General features: G+C 38.8%; 1 protein-coding gene across 1 annotated transcript in view; it reads left to right on the plus strand.

Annotated features, from left to right (window-relative positions):
- Nucleotides 1-19,335, plus strand: part of LOC109033041 (calpain-11) — a 39,413-nt gene extending 20,078 nt beyond the window's left edge. The window contains exons 3-14 of the mRNA XM_072298840.1: nt 5,519-5,659; nt 6,155-6,332; nt 7,724-7,968; nt 9,559-9,731; nt 11,566-11,768; nt 12,269-12,426; nt 13,499-13,568; nt 13,987-14,083; nt 15,662-15,789; nt 16,713-16,908; nt 18,278-18,333; nt 19,019-19,335. Coding sequence (XP_072154941.1) covers nt 5,519-5,659; nt 6,155-6,332; nt 7,724-7,968; nt 9,559-9,731; nt 11,566-11,768; nt 12,269-12,426; nt 13,499-13,568; nt 13,987-14,083; nt 15,662-15,789; nt 16,713-16,908; nt 18,278-18,333; nt 19,019-19,045 — 1,672 coding nt within the window. The 3' untranslated portion in view covers nt 19,046-19,335. The remainder of the gene's footprint in view (nt 1-5,518; nt 5,660-6,154; nt 6,333-7,723; nt 7,969-9,558; nt 9,732-11,565; nt 11,769-12,268; nt 12,427-13,498; nt 13,569-13,986; nt 14,084-15,661; nt 15,790-16,712; nt 16,909-18,277; nt 18,334-19,018) is intronic.
- Nucleotides 19,336-19,759: the final 424 nt, after the last annotated feature.

Genomic DNA, 19,759 nt, shown 5'->3' on the forward strand with positions numbered 1-19,759 from the left:
GGACCCTTCAATAAAGTGTGAATGATTGCCATGAATGTATATTAATGTGTGTGTGTTTTCCCGTCAAAGTTTCCTAAGATTGTAAATATTTAATCGGAAATTCCCGGTAGTGGGAAAGAATTCGATACAAATTTAGCTGTCATTATTGGGGGAAAAGAATTCAGTGTGTCGGAAATCGCCATCCTTGAAATGCTGAACTTTAGTGTTATTTTTCTCCTCTTATGGTTTTGACGAAATTGCGTGGAAATCTGATAAGAAAAAAACAACTGTGGATGACATTACCGCGTCTTAGCATTCGCGGAGGGGTCCACCAAGTTAAAATCTAATGTAACTCAATTTCACTCTGAAAATTCGCATTGGCTGCTCTAATTGATGACTACTCGGATGACGCTTTTAACTTCATTTACAGAGAGCGTTTTCCACAAGTATTGATGCTGAACAGACAAACCTAATGTATTCCCGGATTTTTTTCCCTTCTTGTATATTTATAAAATTTCCCCCATGAAAACACGACTTTTTGAAATGTACGCTACGGATCAGTCATTACTCCACTCTCGTCACATTTTGTTGGAAAAATAGTGAAGTTCTATCCAGGTTTGGCAACTGGGTTTTCAGTTGAGCTTTGCAAGACGAGGAAAGAATTGTTGAGAATGCGTTCAAGTTCCTGCGGGAGTGCAAGTGGAAAATAATGGTCCCTGTTCAAGAGCTCGAGACGGGAAACCAGGGAAACACTGGAATTAGACTTTCGGATTAAAATCGCAATTAGATTTTAATTAAACTCTTATCAAACGCTGGAACGGAGGGGGGGAAGAGGGAGAGGAAGAGAGGGAGGGAGAGAGAGAGAATGCAGTTTAAGGAAAGGAGTGAGAGAGGAAGAGGAAGTGATCAAATTAGTTGCCGGTTGGATTTAAAAAGTTAAAAACCCCTCAACTCTTTTTCTCAGTTCAAACGGCTTCTCTTCCCCGATTTTTCTGCGCCCAGGAGAAACTAATTTGTAATGGTTCAGTTGTCAGCGTTAATGTAACAAATTTTTCAAACTCCTGTCGCGGCTACATCGGATGGACCTTATGATTTTTGTTTATATTTAAAGAGTACAAATTCTATGAGCTTTAATGAAACGGGCGTTCTAAAAGGAGCATTCGGACTAAAATAGAGGAAAATAGGTAAACCAAACTTTTTCGAATGTACGTCATTGTGAAGGGAAAATATATTTTAACTAACTAATCGATTTTTTCCTGAATTTAAAAATTCGAAACGAATTAAGTGGAGTTCCACCCGCATTTTTCCGCCCCATCGTCTTATTCATTGGTTCCTCTTTGAAAGACGTCATCAGAAGGAAATTTTTTAAAAAGAAATTGCGTATTAAAAATAGTCGCGAACCCAACTGATAGTGTTGTCTTTCTCCGAAAATTTTGAGTCAAATAAACGCATTCCGCGAAAACGATAATTTGAAATGTATTTTATAATTATGTAAAGCCAATGTTTAAGAGGCGAAAATTGGCAAACGGACGCAAAATTTCTTTTGAGGGCAGAATATGATAAGCATTAAGAAATACCATTGATATTTTAAAATTGAGTAAAATTGCCCCCAGTATGAAGTCGTATATTATACACACACGGGGGGCATTGCCTCGTTTCTTGCCTTTCTCAAGTGACTTCACTGTACTGCCGTGCTAAGGAAAAACGCTGTATGAACATTCGGGAGTTGCCAAATTTCCTTCACTAAAATGTTTATTTTTGAGGAAATTTATGGATATTTTCCCCCAAAATTTTCAGGAACTTTGGGTGAAATTGCGAACAACATTATCTGTAAACTTGGGGGAAAAAATCTTCATAAGTTAACCGGGAAAGTCGTGTTTAATTACGGGAAATTTGGCGACGCCTGAAGGCTCATACGGCGTTCTTCCTTAGCACGGCAGTATAATTTTATTGTCAATTCCCCTAACTGGTGACCCATCAGGGAAAAACAGATCATAAGCGATGACAGTTGGATCGACAAGAAGACGAGCAAAATTGAAAGCCAGAGGAGTGAGTGCTCGTTGTAAGAACTGAAAGGTGTAAAATCAGGCCGGAAGAATCTTACGTGACTTAATGAGACGGAAAAGTATGGCCAGGTATGGCGAGGGAGCGAACCGAGTATACAGGGTGATCCAAACATCCAGCACCACACCTATAGCCGCTAGGGCTCCTGCCCCTTTTTAGTATGGGCCCCTTAAAACTTTGGGGGGGGGGGTCCTAAAAGTTGTTCCATTTAACCTGAGAGCACTCAAAAAATTTCAAGTCTGCATCTCAATCCGTGCGAAAGTTATAGGAGTGAGTCCTGGTTTTTGCGGTGCGGAATTTTTAATCACCTTGTAGAATGATCCGTTGAATCCTTTCGTTGTCTTGGTGTCTTGGACGCGCCGCACCGCGGAGCCAAAGGTGGGGGAAGGGGGGGGGGGGCTCGGTGTAAACAACTACTAATTACTCTCACAGAAATGCGCAACCTCGCATTACCGACTGATTTATGGAACAAATCGGATCTGATCATTGATCAGTTCGACTCGCTCAGACCCTCTTCTTCTTTTCTGGTTCGGGAGTTGGAGTCACCCGCGTCTGTGTCAGATTTTGCCGGGTTTTTTTTTTTTTTTTTTTTTTTTTTTTTTTTTTATCACGAAGGAAAAGATGTTTATGTAAAGGAAAAATTTACGTGAAAACTGACGAGAATTCGATTCCGTGCGTGAAAAATCAAGAGATAGGAGCTATTTAAAAAGAAGGAAACGTTTCAAAAGATTTACGGTGACAATTTTCTCTTTGAAGGAAGTACAGAAGTATAAAAGCATTAAAATTTTTAACTTTTAATGTATTTTGATACTTATTTAAAAGGAAAGAGATAAAATTTGAAAAATTCGCCCAAAAAAATTGAGAATGTTTAATCGATCGATACAAAATTTGGAAGAGGTACTGGGAAAAAATCACTTATAAGTTACTTAAAATCGCTTTACTTGAATTTTTGAGCTTATTCCATGTTTAGCGGCAAAGCGGTGAAGACGAAAAGCCGCTTAAGTCGAAATTTCTCTTGGTCCCATAAAAAATTCGGCTTACCTGAAGCCTAAGGAATTCGACTCTTGACGTGAAAGCAAAACCAAAATTAAGGAGGAAATGTCTCAATGAAATGACGTTAGGTTCTTTTACAGCGAAAAACTTACTATGCACAATCCTAGCAACACCTGATATGGTTCTTACCAGGTTTGGAATAATCATCTTCATCGAAAGAAAGGTGCCCAGAAAAGACAGGCGCTGTATTAAATTTGGCACCATCGGTCTCTACTCCCTTGATTCCTGAATGGCTTAGCTTCTAGGCGAGCGTCTTGGTTGCTCTATCGCGTTTTTTTGCCCCATCACCGTTATTAAACTCCAGCGGCATCGAAACTAATTTCTTTTATAATGTTTTTGCATTATTTTCTTATCGTTCAGTTCCTCTGCGCACTCCCCCTGCCTTAACTTTCCTCTCCCGGTGGTAGAAGAAAAAACTCGATAGCAAAGCGAGAAACAATCAGTGGCAATGAGTCCGCAATCTTTAAAAGCGGAGATCTTCTTGTTGATTCGATCATGGAGACAAATATGTCCAGCTTTACATTTTAAATCTTGAACCCAACCTTTGAAATCGTTTGTTTACTCAAGTTAGTTTTTCCTACTCCTCTACCTGTGCAAATGTGGTCGGCGGTGACTGGGAAAAACTGCCCGCAGACGCGGGAAACATGCAGAAGCGTGTTACAAACTACGAGGATTGCGCGCCAAGAAATGGATTTCAGACTCATTATGCTGCCGTGCTAAGGAAAAACGCCGTATGAACATTCGAGAGTCGCCAAATTTCCTTCACTAAAATGTTTATTTTTGAGGAAATTTATGAATATTTTCCCCCGAAATTTTCAGGAACTTTGGGTGAATTGAGAACAAAATGATCTGTAAAATTGGAAGAAAAATCTTCATAAGTTTACCGGGAAAGACGTGTTTTATCATAAGAAATTTGGCAACACCTGAAGGTTCATACGGCGTTTTTACTTCGTGCTCTACGTGATTTTTGTGCGATTTTACCCGTGCTAAATATCTTGCGTGCACAGACCCATAATGCCTTTTTGTTTTTAGTCTCAAAAAGATGCTCCAAATTCTACTCGTACATATGAGTTTTATCCACTCCTATGGGCACATTGGAATTAATGGACAAAAAAGACGTAGGGAATATGGAGCGATCTATTCGTCGAAATGGGTGGTTGTGATAGACTGAGAGGGAAAATGATGGACTAACTATAGGGTCTCTCGTGGGTTGCCTTTAGCTAGTCTATTATCTACCTCCATTTGTCCATTGCAACCAAACACTTCCACCAATAGGATCCCTCCATATCTCTTTTATCTTCTTTAACTACAGCTTTGTCTATCAATTTCAATGATCGGCCCGCAAAGGGAAGTGAAAATTTGACGAGTTCATCTTTGATACACACACGCAATCGGCGATGAGGCGTGTGTAGATCTCGAGATAGGTGTGACGATAAGCGTGTGTCGCGGCAACGTGTGTGACGAATGTGTGACACGGCGTGACATGACAAAAAAGCGCGCATTTACACTGACAATGAGTAATCAATCGGGGACGCACATAGAAGTCCAATTTATTGCACCGCCAGACAATGAGCCGGCTTTTTCTCGCCCTGACACTGATTGATAAGCGAGGCTATAATGCGCCTTCAATTCAAAGCTTAGACCATGGCAGTGCGCATTGTATCACTGATTGTATTTGCCGTGGATGAAGGAGAATCTCTAAAGTCGCAGTATGCTAAGCTGAAGTTTCGATTGTAATATTCTTTTTTAGATCAGAATTCAAAAACCCGCGGTTTAAGAAGGAACTTAACTCCGTTTCAGCCATTTCGAAGTGGCAGAGGTTACTGCGTGTCAGTCCCACTGCTTCTGTTGTAAACAAAAGCTCAATTTTGGTAACTTCACACCTTAAAACTGGCGGTAGAAAGTGCTACAACATGTTCTATGCGTAACGAAAGTGTTCTTGGAGATCTTCAAATTACCAATAGCTCTATTTTCCCCGAAATATCTCGACCCTTTTCTCGTGAATTCTATGCTTACCTCGAAAAACACCAATTTTAGTGGAATTGTTTTAAAATGTCTGCGTGTATTTTATTTTCTGGAAGAAAATGAACTACATCTCTGATTTTTATTCACATTTTCAAACTCCCTAGTAAAAACTTTGAACATACGAGAACATACTACAGAGCATTACATAATGCCGTGTTGATTCAATTTTTAAAAGAAACGAGTAAAACTAAGGTTGAACGTACTCTTTAAAACAATTCAATAGGGATTTGTGTTTTTAGAGTGTAACAACCTATCTTCGATCTTTTTAAATTGGAACTCGCACATCATCGAGCAGGCATTGAATTTACACCCGGAAAATCGTCATCGCATCACACTGGCATGCTTGTTGTGTGGACCTTACATCAATTTTTAACTTCACTTTGTTTTTTTGTTGCAGGTTTCGGTTCTGGCATTTCGGTGAGTGGAAGGAAATCCTAGTGGATGACCGATTGCCCACCTACAGAGGTCGTCTAGTCTATTTACATTCTACCAACCGCACCGAGTTTTGGGCCCCTCTTCTAGAAAAAGCTTATGCCAAGTAAGAATATTTTAAACTTAACTTAGCCCTAATGCCTAATGTAAAAAGTATCAAATTGTCATCAAAGAACGCACAAATCGGCAAAGACGATAGAACTGTATTGCTTCCTAGAAACTTCAAATGCTCGGAAGGCTTGATAAGAACACAATTATTTTCAGCGGGAAAACTATCTATTCAATGATATGTAGACGAGAATCATTTTCGTTGAGTCAACCAAAAATCTCTTCATATTGACAGGACGTCTCTTTGAAATGACAGAAATACCGCTTAAAACAAAGAGAATGCCTGGGTTGAATCGACGAGAGTTGGGGGGCTTGGAGGAGAAGGTGACATGGTCCATAAAGGTAATTTTTGTCATTTCAAGAAAAACTTGTTTTAAGTTTCAAAATTGCACTGAGCCCCGCCGGGATGGCTTTACTCTGTGTCAATTTTCACTTTCATCATCAAGACAAAAATCAATTGCAAATTAGCAATACATCATTTTTTCCCCTACAGATTGTACGGGTGTTACGAGAGTTTATCAAAAGGCGGGTGCACGACCCGAGCGCTGCAGGATTTGACAGGTGGAATAGTACAAAGCTTCTCCCTTAGTAATCAGGATCGTCTTCTAACTTTTCAAGTGCTCAACAGTGCAGTGCCTAGATCCAGCATTCTAGTCGCTTGCATCAATTTGGTGAGTCAATCATCCGTAAAAATAGAGTTTTCTTTTTGGTTTCATAGCTCCAGCAAAAGAGAATCCGTACAATAAAAATCTGACTCCTCAAACGACACTTTTTTGTCCTTTGAATTATGAAGATATCAAGGAACACGATGATTTAGCGATTTTGCAATTTTATCAGCCTATGAAATGAGATGCTTTCAGGATAAAAAGTCTGAAATTGCGTCGTAAATTGATGAGATTTTACAAAGGTATTTGCATTACTCCAACTGAAAATTAAAATGTACGGAAAATAAAATTCCATCCCTTTCGTAGAATAACGTATAGCGTTGAACATTTTTCCAGAGAAAATAATATAGCTTGAATTTTGATAAGTTCAATGGAATGATCTCGATAGTGCGAAGGGCAGGTATTATTTCAGCCTTTAGTTTAGAAGGCTGAATAATTTTAAGCAGCCATCGAATTTCACTCCAGGAAAAACTCTCCTAAGTAAGTTAACAATCTCCTTCAGTCCCGGTCAAAGCTGTCGTGACGTTGTAAAGACCAGGCGCAAAGAAATAATGAATCCATAAAAATACGTTTTAAATTATATTCCACGCAAGAGAGCACAGATTGCACTGAATTGCAATTACACGGTAAAATGTCGCATCGGATTGTTGTGTATGTTGCCTATCTCCGGACTGAAGGAACATCTCTCATTGAAAGTCGCAATGAAATTAAAATAAGTTCCAATTATTCACTGAACATTAGCTGTCTGACACAAGGATCCCTGTTTTGATTGTTGGAAATTGGCGTTTATTGACCATTTGCTGTGAAAATTTGCAATTTTATTATAATATTTTCGTTGCATTGTTCTACTTGGTTATTTGGACCGCGTTTAGCAGAAAGTAGCCAAGCCACATCAGTCATTGCCAAAAAGCAGGTAATTTAATTTTTTACGAGAGAACGCTTGAACTCCTTTGAAAATGTTGAGTAATTTGCTTCATACCATGCAGAAAATTCACTGACATTTGCACAAAAATCCGCACAACCGCTTTCATGAAAAACGTTTTATTGCCCGATTAAACTTGGCAACTGCTCATGAGGCTTGATTCTTTTCTGCTTAATGCGGCCCGTTTGTCGTTTGAGATTGACATCTGAACGCACTATTTTTTCGATCTGATTATGTGAAAAATATGTTCTAATTATGGAAAAAAAAATTTTAAAACAATTTAAGAAAATTTAACAACTTTGAAAAAACAAACTTCAAATCACTCACTTGCATAAAATTTTCAATTTTTTGAAGTTTGTTTTTTAAATGTTTTTAAATTTTCGTAAACTTTTTAAAAAAGTTTAAATTTTCCATACTCAACGACTTGTGTAGTGATTTAAACTCCTGTGTAACATTTTTTATGTTTGAATTGCAGGAAAAGGATAGCAAACGTCAACTGAGGTTGAGGAACGGGTTGCTGACGCAACACGCTTACAGTGTAACGGGTTTAGCACGAGTCCGGGGTCCCATGGGTGAGACCCCTCTAGTCCGATTGAGGAATCCGTGGAGACGGGGGGAGTGGTCCGGCCCGTGGAGCGAAAGGAGCTGGGAGTGGGACGGCCTCTCCGATAGAGATAAGGAGCTCCTTAGTGTCCGCGTCCGAAATGATGGAGAATTTTGGTGAGTTCAAAACACCCTTTAAGTTATCAGTTCAAAAATGAAATGAAGGAAAATGTGCATCAAGCTCCAGAGTCTCTTTCGCTTTTGTACAGTCCTCGGTCAAAATTCTATAAGTAACTAAAGTAAGTAAGTAAGTAAGGGCCGGGCTTACCGGAGAGGCGCCCTCAAGGGGCCAAGGCAATTGGCAGGAACCCTGCAGTCATGCACCTCGAAGGGTTGCCTACGAGAATGGAGAGGCCATGAACCACTCGGAATCGTGACGTCAAACTAGTAGAGTAATCGCCGTGTTAACCAATCAGAGCCGCCGTCGATCGGCCGAATTTGCATGAGCGGCGCGTTTGAATCTTAGTGGGGTAAGGATTTTCGGTATTTATTCGTGTTTAGCTTTTTTCCTTCAATTATCAGACAATGTAATTTATGATCTAGCAGTCTTCTGATGTGAAATTTTACCTTCTTTCAAAAAGGTTTTTATGAATTTTTGCGACGGATCAACTCCTACAAAGATATTAGCCCAAAGGGAACATGCATGTGTCATGCGTTCTCCCATAAGAACTCATGTTGAATCGCGGCCGAGTTTAATCTACTAGTGTGAAGTCACAGAATCGTAGTTACGGCCTCTCTATTCTCGCAGGCAATGCTCGAAGTCGGACCGTCCCCATCAACTTCGTACTACTGTACTATTATCGTACTATTATGAGCACTAGATTGAATAATGGTTAGGACCATTATTCGAAAAAATATTTAATTGGGAGGAACGAGGCAACGTTGGAATGCTCATACGGCGTCGAAACACGTCATGGGCTTTTTAAGCTCTATTATTTGATACCGCGATTATTCGAACGCGAGTTCGAATAATCGCGCCAAACACAGTGCGGCCGGCGTTAAACGTATATTAGTGCCTGCGAGACTGCAGGAATACTTCACGCATTGCGCCAAACAGTGCGGTCGTCCGGCGCCCATATTAGCGCCTACAAGACTGCATGAATAATTCTCGCATTGCGCCAAACGCATTGCAGTCGGTCAGTTGGCGTGAAACGTATATTAGCGTTCACAAGACTGTGAACTGATGAGAAATTTTACCTTCTTTCAAAAAGGTTTTTACTGATATTTGAGTATCCTCAAATATCAGTCACGTCTGGGGATTGAACCCGGGACCTCAGTGTTGGCAGCGAACTGCCTTGACCACTACACCTCTGAGGCTGACGCTGACTTACAAGTAACTTACTGATGACAGCGAGCCAGTGACTTCCACATTAAGTCTTCATACGATCTTTGATCACTGCTAACATCATTTTTCGCAGAAATTATAGTGAGATTGAAACTAAAATGTTTGAAAACGCATGACATGGAAGCCATTTGCGTCGCTACACCAATCAAACGAGGAGAAATCTACGTCGAATCTACATTTAACTCAAAGGAAAATTTTGAAACATGGCATGGCTTTGCACTTCGGCCATCGATATTCCCATAGTAATTCAGAGGGTGGGAGCAGCCGCTCGGATAGTTGTGTTGACAAACTAAATACCTAAATCAAACCTATCGTGTATCCAGTGCGTATCATACTAATTGAACGTGTCTTATGTTTGATAGGATGTCCTTCGAGGATTTTGCCCGCCATTTTACTCACTTAGATTTAGTTCATATCGGCCCAGACGACTGGATGATTGAGCCGGCGTTGCATTCGAAGCAACCGTGGCGAGCAGTCTTGGCCAGGAGAAGATGGAGAAGCGGATACAACGCCGGTGGCGGACCTAGCTATCCAGGTATGCAATCTCGCGTGAAAAAAAGTAAAAACAAAAACAATAAACAAAGACACAACAAACTAATGACACTATATTTGGCACGTAACTTTGGATTACGATTTAGTTCAGTGCTCCGAAAAGAAAGGATGCTGACTCAACATTCTGGATGTAAGAAAGTGTGCGCCAACTGACAAAACGCAATGAATTAACCGCCGTGCCACAGCAGTTACTACAGCAATGTCAATATGTAAAGCTGACTGCTGTGGCGGTTAATTTAATGTTTTGTGAGTTTTCGCACACTTTTTTACATCCAAAATGTTAAGTCAGCATCTTTTTTTCAGTGTAACGCACACATTTACACAGAAATGACAGAAGCTCCAGAAAATCTCACGGAATTTTTTCGCAGGAAAAGAGATCTGAGTGCAGCAATGAACACTGAAAAATCCATAGAGCACAGCCACAGGTGTGACCGACAATGATCATGGGCTGCATGACTATTAAAGGAGATAGACCAATTCAAAATGAAAAATGGTTTATTTTCCTTATCAGTGGGCACTTATCCAATCCTACATAAGCGTTTTATCTTGACAGTAAATCAAAGGAGAGGAGGGAATAATTAGGCTCGAGCGACGCACGCCACTGCGTATCATACTATGTGTTTTAATTTATTTTGAGAAAACAAAAATATGATCGGCGTGAGGCTGCATTCTTCCTCGAATTTTTTGTGGCCCTGACGCCTACACTCGCCGGCCACGGAGCAGTGTGTGTGGTCTCTCGAGACTCAACGTTTTAATTCTCCTTTGCCGACATGCACCTACATTCTGCTTGCTTTTTTTGAGAGAAAGCTGCTTTCCCCTCCTCAAATTATATTTTTACAGGCAAAATAGGTAATCCTATTTCCATTTATGCATAGTTTCTGGGCTCAAAAAATCTGAATTTGAAGGATGTTGCTTTTGTAAAAGCTGAATGTTATGGCGATATTGATTTCTGTAAAATATTTTGTATTCAAAAGGAAAGAAAAAAATGCAGTGTGAATGTCGTCATTATGAGCCTAAAATCTGATTGTTGGTCATTTTTAAATGAATGGTTTATACAGTATTCTCTCGTTGTAACGACACTCATTATAACGAAAATCTCTCTTTTGCGAGGGAATCGCCCGGTCCCTTGCCAATTCGTTATAGCGAGAGTATACTATATATTCAATCAAAATATTTCGAGGGCTAACAAACAATGCTGCCTACCTGACAGTGTCGGCAAAAATGAGCCAGCAATTTTGCCACATTTTACAGTATAAATTACGCAAGCTGATAATTTTACTTTTTCCAATTCTGTAGGGGAGCGCTTCAATGACGCTGTAATGAATATGAATGACGCTTCAATACGCTTGGAAGCCTAAGCTTAAAATTACAAAACTTGCAAAGTTTTCCCTTCGTTCTACAAAATCGTCAGTTTGCAGGTAGGCGGTGTTGTTCGTCAGCCATCGATTTTGTATTGGCAGGCAAAACGAGTTTAACTTTGTGCTAAGGAAAAACGTCGTATGAACATTTGAGAGTTGCCAAATTACCTTCAATAAAATGTTTATTTTTGAAGAAAACTATGGATAGTTCTCCTCGGAATTTGCAGGAAATTAAGGTGAAATTGCGAACAAAATTATCTGAAAGATTGGAGGAAAAACCGAAAAACAAATTTTCTCGAAAATTCGTGATTTATGAAAATAAATTTGGCAACGCCTGAAGGCTCATAAGGCGTTCTTCGTTAGCACGGCAGTTTAGTAAGCAGATGATCAAGTATCCATTTTCTAATTTTAATTTGTAATACGTATGCATCTAATTGTAAAATTCTTTTTTATGTCTAGAAACGACGTCCATGAATCCTCAATTCCATATACAAATACCGCGATCGTCTAGTAATAAATGCCATGTTGTTGTCTCCGTTACTCAATATTATGAAACAATTCCTGAATCAAAGAAAAAGAGGCCTTTGCACGCAATTGGATTCGCCGTTTACGAAATCCCGCACTCAATGCCAAGACTGACCCAAAACTTTGTAGTAGATCAAGTAAGTTCTTTCTTCGTTTGCAATGATATTTTTTTTAGATTTTTGCTTTCTCCTCAATTTCTTCCTTTTTTTGTCAAATGCTTTTGCTCTCTCGTCACACTTGCCTCGCCGCTACAGATTAGTATGATAATTCGGCCAGTTTTGAGACTGAAAAGAACGAATATCAAGAGTTTTTCTGTTTCCGATCAATCAAAGTCTGTTTAACAGCGTGCTCAAGATGTATGTTCACGAACACCGCGTTTGACTAAACGCCTTCGATTTTCACGAGTAGGCAATTTCTTGACCTAAGAGCACGTTAATTTGTATCCCTTTTTCTGTGTCGTTTCGCCATGCCAGTTCGCTGTAATCATTTTTTTTGGTTCATGTGACTGAATCTCCGATGTATCGAATTGAATTTACTCACTTATCCAGGACTCCTTGATTCTTCAATAAGCCGTTGCAATTTCGCCATTCTCTAAAGTTTTCTAAGACTTTCACCTTTACTTTTGTCTCTGTTATAGAAACCCTTAGATGTAACGAATCACTCAGTGGCACGAGAAGTTGTAACATTCTTCACTTTGCCGCCAGGAGATTATATAGTCGTACCTCAAACAAACGTACCAAACTGTGATGCCAAATTTTTATTAAGAATATTTACCGATGAACAAAGTAATATCTGGTAAGTGTTTTTTTTTTTAAAAAATATTTTCCATAATTAATTGCTTTATCGGACAAATCCTCCCTAGACCGGATATTATAACCTACTGAAATGTAACCGCGTTATGATATACTTTATCAAACTAAAAAACGTCAGTTCTTACCAAAATTGTCTCGGAGTGAGTGTTAAATACGTCAGTCTGAATCTAGATATAAAATCCTCCCCTTCACGTGATCAGCTTCTGATTTGGATTGCATTTACCAAAAAGGAACCAGCGCCAATATAATGTTTTCAAAATCGTGCAACGTCTCCTTGTCTTTTAAAAATACTTAATACATGTACAGTATTAAAATTTACACAATTATTTTCCTTCAAAAGTTACAATTTTTTGGTGGGAAGTCAAAACTATTTGCTTTTTTAGGAGATTTTTTAGATAATTATGAATACGCAACATTTTTACAACACTGTAATCACGCTGGTTCCTTTTTGCTAAATGCGATCCACTTATGAATTTACATAAAAAATTCGGCGTTCGCAAAAGAGAAATGCTTTGGTCATTGAAGCGCAGTTTAGAGAAAACTTAAATGAAACTTTTTTCAATGAATAAAAAATCAAAGAAAATTGAGCACTTTGCGCGTTTACAAAAATGCTCTGCATCATTATTTTCTTGCATAGTTATGAATCCTCGAAAGCTGTAATCTAATTTTGTAATGAACTACATATTTTTCTATTTAAACAATATCATCGATGCGATTATAAGATTTTGAAAATGAATTAAACCAAAACGAAGCATAAATAAATGTTTTAATCACTAACGTTTTTTTCGGTTTGATAGCCATCATCAGAGTTTATGCAAATCAAACCACATACATTAACAACACACAAGGATTCATCACATGGATGTAGTCAAATAACAAATAATTTACCCACGTGAAACTTTAAGTGAAGAATTTGAAACAGAGATCAATGACGTCAGTCGATGTTTAAAGTTTTCACGAAGGATGAGAACTCAAGTACCAAATAGATCCCGTAATAATAATCTGATTGTAACGATCATACATCGCATTTTTTCACGAACTTTCTTTGATTTCAGGGAAGTTAATGAAGATAATATGTTATTTAGGAATATATCTGCTGAATTTTTAGAAGACTCTGTTATTTTGGTAAGTGTAGAAAGCATCATAGATACATTTCCTAGTTCATGCAATGATCCTTACTAGTTTAATTAATTAAATATTCCCCATAATTCCTCAAACCGGAATAGGAAGATTGCGGGAATCTCGTTTCATTCCTTCAATACCTTTTACTGCATTTTCATTTATAAAGCAAATTTCAAGGGCCCACTTTTTATGTAATGATCTATGAAAATATATACCCATGTGGGCTATCAATGCATCACAATTAGCACACTTAGCGCCCAAGGGGTCACATGTCCGTTTGAGCTTTGATTTTAATTTTTAAATACTGAATGAGCAAAACAAATAACAAATTTTAAAAATACGTTTTCCTGAGAGTTAAGACGTCTCTAATCACTCTATCTTAGGCATATGCTTACATCGTTCATGACCTTGCTTGTTTCAGCCCGATGGTAAATCGCTGACGGCAAAACTTTTGTTGAAGTATCCTCCCGAAGTTGACGTTGCTCAGCTTCAGAAAATCTTGAAAACTCATTGGAAAGGTAAGATTGTTTTATAATATGACTCACTTACATACGATATGAGTTTTTTTAACTTACATCGATGGCGAAATCACGTGTCTCCGTTTGCGACGTTGCAGACTCCCCACCATTCTTTATTTCATCTTTGGAATGCTAGTCATCGTACTATCTTGTAAAATTCCTTGATTTTTCCTCTCCGTCGGTTAAATTTCTGTAAAAAATTCAGACTCTAAAGTTTGCTTGTTTCTATTTGAAAAAATAAAATAAGGGCGGAATTCTTGAAACAGCGCAATGGAGACACAAGTTTTGCACTTTGGCCATCGATATGTTCGTTCTATATTCTGGACTTATTTTTTGTAATCTCGGTATTTCTTCAGGACAAATTGGATATTTTACTAAGGTCGTCAGGGCCGGATTTACCTACATGCCGCCCATGGGCCGCCTGTATTTTTCCGCCCCCTCCTCATTTGTTTTGAAACATCAATGGATCGTATTCGACAGTGGTTCGTTGTATCGTTTGGTTCAAAACAATAGAGCATAACCTCAAACAAAAATTTTAGGATTTAACTTGGAAAAGCTGAAAATGAGAAAATTCCTAACGATTCCACTTTTCATTGCCATTTGGTACTCGAGAGAATAAAAATTTGATCACATAAGACCCGTTACTTCAGATTTCTAAATTGACTTTTGAGGCTGTGGTTACATATTGAACCAGTCGATATCAATATAATCTCACCTGTGTGATCTGTCGAATACGATCTATAAAAACCATCAGGTGAACGTGCCAGTGGGGGAGGGGTGTATAAGACGCGTTAACTCGTGTTGGGCACATTTTTTGTAAAAGCCCTGTCAACACTAACAAAAGTTCAGTTCCGTAAACCCATCCCTGTTTGGACAAAGCCTTTCATTTATAAAGAGGAACGAAAAAATTATGAAAGAACAAACATAAATGTGGTTAAAAATTTTAACTTCCACCGCCGCGCCGACCGCACTGTGTTGGCGCAATGCGTCAAGCATTCATACAGTCTTGTAGGCGCCATGCGTTTCACGCCGACCGCTGCTGACCAAGTGACCACACTGTTTGGCACAATGCGTCAAGTATTCATGTAGTCTTGTAGGCACTATGCGTTTCAAGCCGACTGCTGCTGACCGCAGTGTGTTTGACGTATTGCGTAAAGTATTCATGCAGTCTTGTAGGCGCTCGCACTATGTGTTTCATGCCGACTGCCGCGACGCTCCGTTCCAGGTCAAATTGCGTGTTTGGTTTCTCTCTTAACTCGACTAATTAAAGGTGTTGTCTCTTGTATCACCAAAATACGACAAAATTAGAAATTACTATACTTTTACTCTCAGGAAATGAGAGATTCTGTCGCCTTTTCTAGTTTGTAATTTATTTTCTGAATCCGATTGTTTTCTCTCATTTTTTGATACCTACATTTAAAAAGATTGCAAAATTTGCCGCCCCCTAAATTTTTCCGCCATGGGCCGCGGCCCATGTGGCCCTGGCCATCCCCTTAATCCGGCCCTGAAGGTCGTACAAATCAATACAGTCATTTTCAATCTATCGTGATCTTAATTTCATATTTTCACTGTTTTCAGCGTATTTAGCAGAGAAGCCTAGTTTAGAGTTATGTAAAAGTCTCATCATGCTTCGGGACACAAATATCTGCGGAAGGATCAACATTCTTGATATTCCAGTTTTAATGCATATGCTTCAATTCTGGCGGGTAAGTCGCGCAGCAGTACGATACGTCTTTATTCTCAGATAATTTTTGATTTATTTGATTTCCCGTAATTCCGTCCCCGTAGCAGTTACCCAGGGGTTAGCGGTACCCCATACGGAGCGGTTAAATCGATTCATTTCAATCAAAAGGAACTATGCCCATTGCGATATGAGCTCTGTCATGCGTGTAATCTTATGAATCTCAAGGGTCATATCAGAGTGGATGCAGTCTTTTCTTTTAAATTTAACCGCGTCCAAATGAAATCGGAAGGTGATAGAAACCGGGTCTGAAATCCTGAATCTCACATTGTATTCCATCCCATTTTATGGGGCCGTCCCTAAATTACATAACGCACTTTTCGACATTTTTGCCCCCCCCCCCCCCTCCTCCCTCGTAACGCTTTTGTAACATAGGTCCCTCTCCTTTAGCATGTACGAACAAAACGACGTAACGCTATCCTCGACCCTCCCCCCCCCCCCTTGAACGTCACTCAATTGGACGTATTTCTATCAAACAGAACTATGTGCAGGTGAGAAATATGGGTGTGCTCTAGAAAGCTGGATAAGCAACAATGTAAAAGTGGGCGTGATTCCTTTTGAAGAATTGGAAAAGCGGGATTTTAAATTCAGCAAAGAGAACTATGTGCCAACTGCATGCGGGATATATGAGCCGCGGGCATGGCACGAGAGCGGCGTGAACAGAACAAGGCTCATGACTTAAAGCGCACTATGAGGAGTCGCATCCATTTTCGTTGACGTCACCGGCGCTTTATTGTTCCCATTCACTCTTCCGGCCAGAGAACTCACAAACACACCCCATATTTCTCACCTCCTAATAAATATGTTTGATAGAAATACGTCCAATTTAGGGACGGCCCCTGTGTACGAAGTGCTTTTCTGATGATTCTGTTTTATTTGGCATTTCAGATAGCGTTCCAAAAGTTTGATAAAACGAACAGCGCGTGTAAAACTTCTAGTTATAATCTGCGACCACTGTTATGGGAAGCCGGGAGCACAGTCAGCAACAAAGTTCTCGAATGCCTCGTCCTCAGGTTCACGCGCAACACAATTCTTTCCTCCGAATGTTTCGTCATGGCGATGGTCCGATTACATCTCGCACACGGTGAGAATATAATGCTCCTCGTTTTATGATTTTTTAATAAATGCCGATTCAAAAATCCCTTGAATGCAATTTTTCCATTCATGCGTAGAGAGCGTAAAGTGATGGGAATTTCCAGCATACAACTTCGCCGTGATTGCAAAGAGAGCCGTGGCTGTCAAATTTTCGAAATCGAGTTTCCTTCAAAATTCGTCTAATCGCTTAGTATGAAGTCACTGAAATAGTTTAAAAAAACAAAATTCGTCTCATTTTTATGATAATGAGACCTATGAGGAAGCCGTAAGTACGCAAAAAATGACGTAATTTCAGACAAAACAGCCGCAAAACAGAGCTTTTAAGTAAAATACCGCCCTCCTCTGCCAATTTCTAATCTTATAACAAAAAAAATGTCTGTTGTTTGTCCAAAACGCAAACACTAATGCATGCAGAAGATAGCACTTTACGGCTGTCTTGCCTTACACTAGCCTAACATGAAAATGAATATCCTTTCTATATAATTTATTGAAATAATATTTGTTGATTCATGATCATCTACTCGATTTCTGAGAATCTTTCGGATAATTTGTGGCAATTTGACAAAAGCCTCTTTCAATACAATTTTCCGCTCCGAAGCTAATGGGACCACTTTCTTAAAACTTCATTTTTGCACTTCTGGCTCACTTCGCTATTACGGCAGAACTGATCTCGAATTAACTGATCTCGAATTGTAATTGTACAATTGGTCACCAATATCAATGGTGAAACTGCCAGAGTTTAGTAGGAGGTACGTATCTCCTTTACAGTGTTTAAAAATCTCCGCTCTCATTTTATTTTCTTAGAGGCGAACAAATCAATATCATTTCTTGAGCTTTTCACAGAGTTTTCTGCGTACCGAAAAGAAAAATCTCGGAAGTATTTCAAGAATTGACATTGAATGGTTTTTTATTAAAAATTGAAGTATGATAGTAAGGGTGCAACGTCGCTAACCGAAATATACTTGGGCTGTTACTTTCGCCGTCGATATACTGCAGCACTGCAATTACTGAGGGAATAGGAAACTGAGAGCAGGCGGTACTATACATTAAGTTCAAATAAAGGAAAATAATAAATCAACTAGCATGGAACATTGCACTTTATTTTGAATGCACTCGCGTTGATCCTGTCTAATTTTCAGTATCCAAATTAAGTCTCCGTCATGGTCTCAGCTTTTTATGATGATTATTACGTAAATACGGAGTCAGAAATAAATCCATGACGCTGTGTTCTGGGTACTGTTAAGAGGTGGTTTTTATCGCAGATTTGGCATTTTTTGTTGTTGTTTCACATGAGCAGCTCTGTCGTAAACCACAATCAAAATACTTTACCAGTTTTTTCTTCTTTTCAACTTTCACAGAGCGATACCACAGTTTGGATACCAAAATGAAGGGCAATCCGATTTCTCTAGAAGAGGTAAGAAATGTATCTAGATTTTTTTAGTTTTCTCATACTTTAGGAACACTGAAAGGAAGAAAGGAAGTTTGATCGATATAGAACAAGGAACACCGATCGATCGGTATTCCATATCGATCGAACTATTTGATTTGATAAACCGCACTCTCGATTAACCAAACGTTCTACTTGAGTAACCGAACTTCTTAAATCAGTTTGATTCACTAAAAAAGTTCGACCACGTGAACCGGTCGCTCGGTTTGACTGATCAAAAGTTCAGTTTGACAGATCAAATGACAAGGCCATTGGAGCATCGAACCTCAGTTCAATTTATCTGTGAGCAATTTGCTCTAGGTGATGTAGCCTGCCTGCCTAGGTGATACATATTGATGGTTTTGTTTCACAATCCTTTAAATTAACAAAACTATTGCTAACTTACGGGAATCCTAACTATTTCTCAACCAATCAGAGACTTCGAAATTTACGCAGGGATGACAAAAAAATAGAGAAAATACTTTAGATTTTCATTTATTAAAATAGTGTCTCAAAATTTTTGGATAGATAAATTTTGAAATTCAATCCATTACGAAATAAGCCGTCAAGTGAATTAACTTTGTATCCCTGTGAAACAAAGTATTTTCTAACTTTGGATGGATTTCTAACTTTTTTCTTTTTCCCCTCATAAATTGTATTTTCTTATTTTCAGATGATTTTAATGACCATCTACTCATGACAGAAGCCGTTCGATTCAAACTACACCAAAGATTTATTGTATGGATGCGAAGCATTCTTAGTCACGTTTTCCTCTTGTAGATAATTTATTTTTGTATTCGTTCCGTCATTATTTATTCGCAAAGTTGTTGTTTTCGAAACATGAAATGTTTATGTATAACTTTGCCCAAGTTGTAAGCTAAAATATACAATTTCTTTGTTTCTTATATTTACATTTAAATTATTTAATTTTTTTGAATGGTTTACAATAATGTTTGTTTTCATTAAAATTTGTGTGAATGGTTCAGACAACCTACGAATTTTATTTTTTCATCCCTTTGACCCCACGATCCCGGAGAGAATTCTTCCGGTTTTAATGTGTTACGGGCCGATCCCGATTTTGGGCCGATTTGAATGAATCATCAATGGCTCACATGGATCGAGATGTGCCCAGGTAGATCGCGATCAGCCCAGGCAAAATTGGGCCGATGTATGTACAATCGGCAGCGGAGATTGACGTGAGTGTTAAACTTATCAGGGATACGTAACAAGTGTATTGTAAATCCCAGTATGTTGTAGACTCAGTCGATTGAGAACGTTTATTTATTTTACAGAGGCTGAATGAAATTTTATATGCTTTTAATTTGCTCTACACCTCTCAATCCTTGACTTCTCATCAATATGATAATGCCCGAACCATTAGCGTTAGGTTCTATCCAGTTAAGGCTAAGGCGAG

The sequence above is a fragment of the Bemisia tabaci genome, chromosome 3 (genome assembly GCF_918797505.1).
Source record: "Bemisia tabaci chromosome 3, PGI_BMITA_v3".
Lineage (NCBI taxonomy): Eukaryota > Metazoa > Arthropoda > Insecta > Hemiptera > Aleyrodidae > Bemisia > Bemisia tabaci.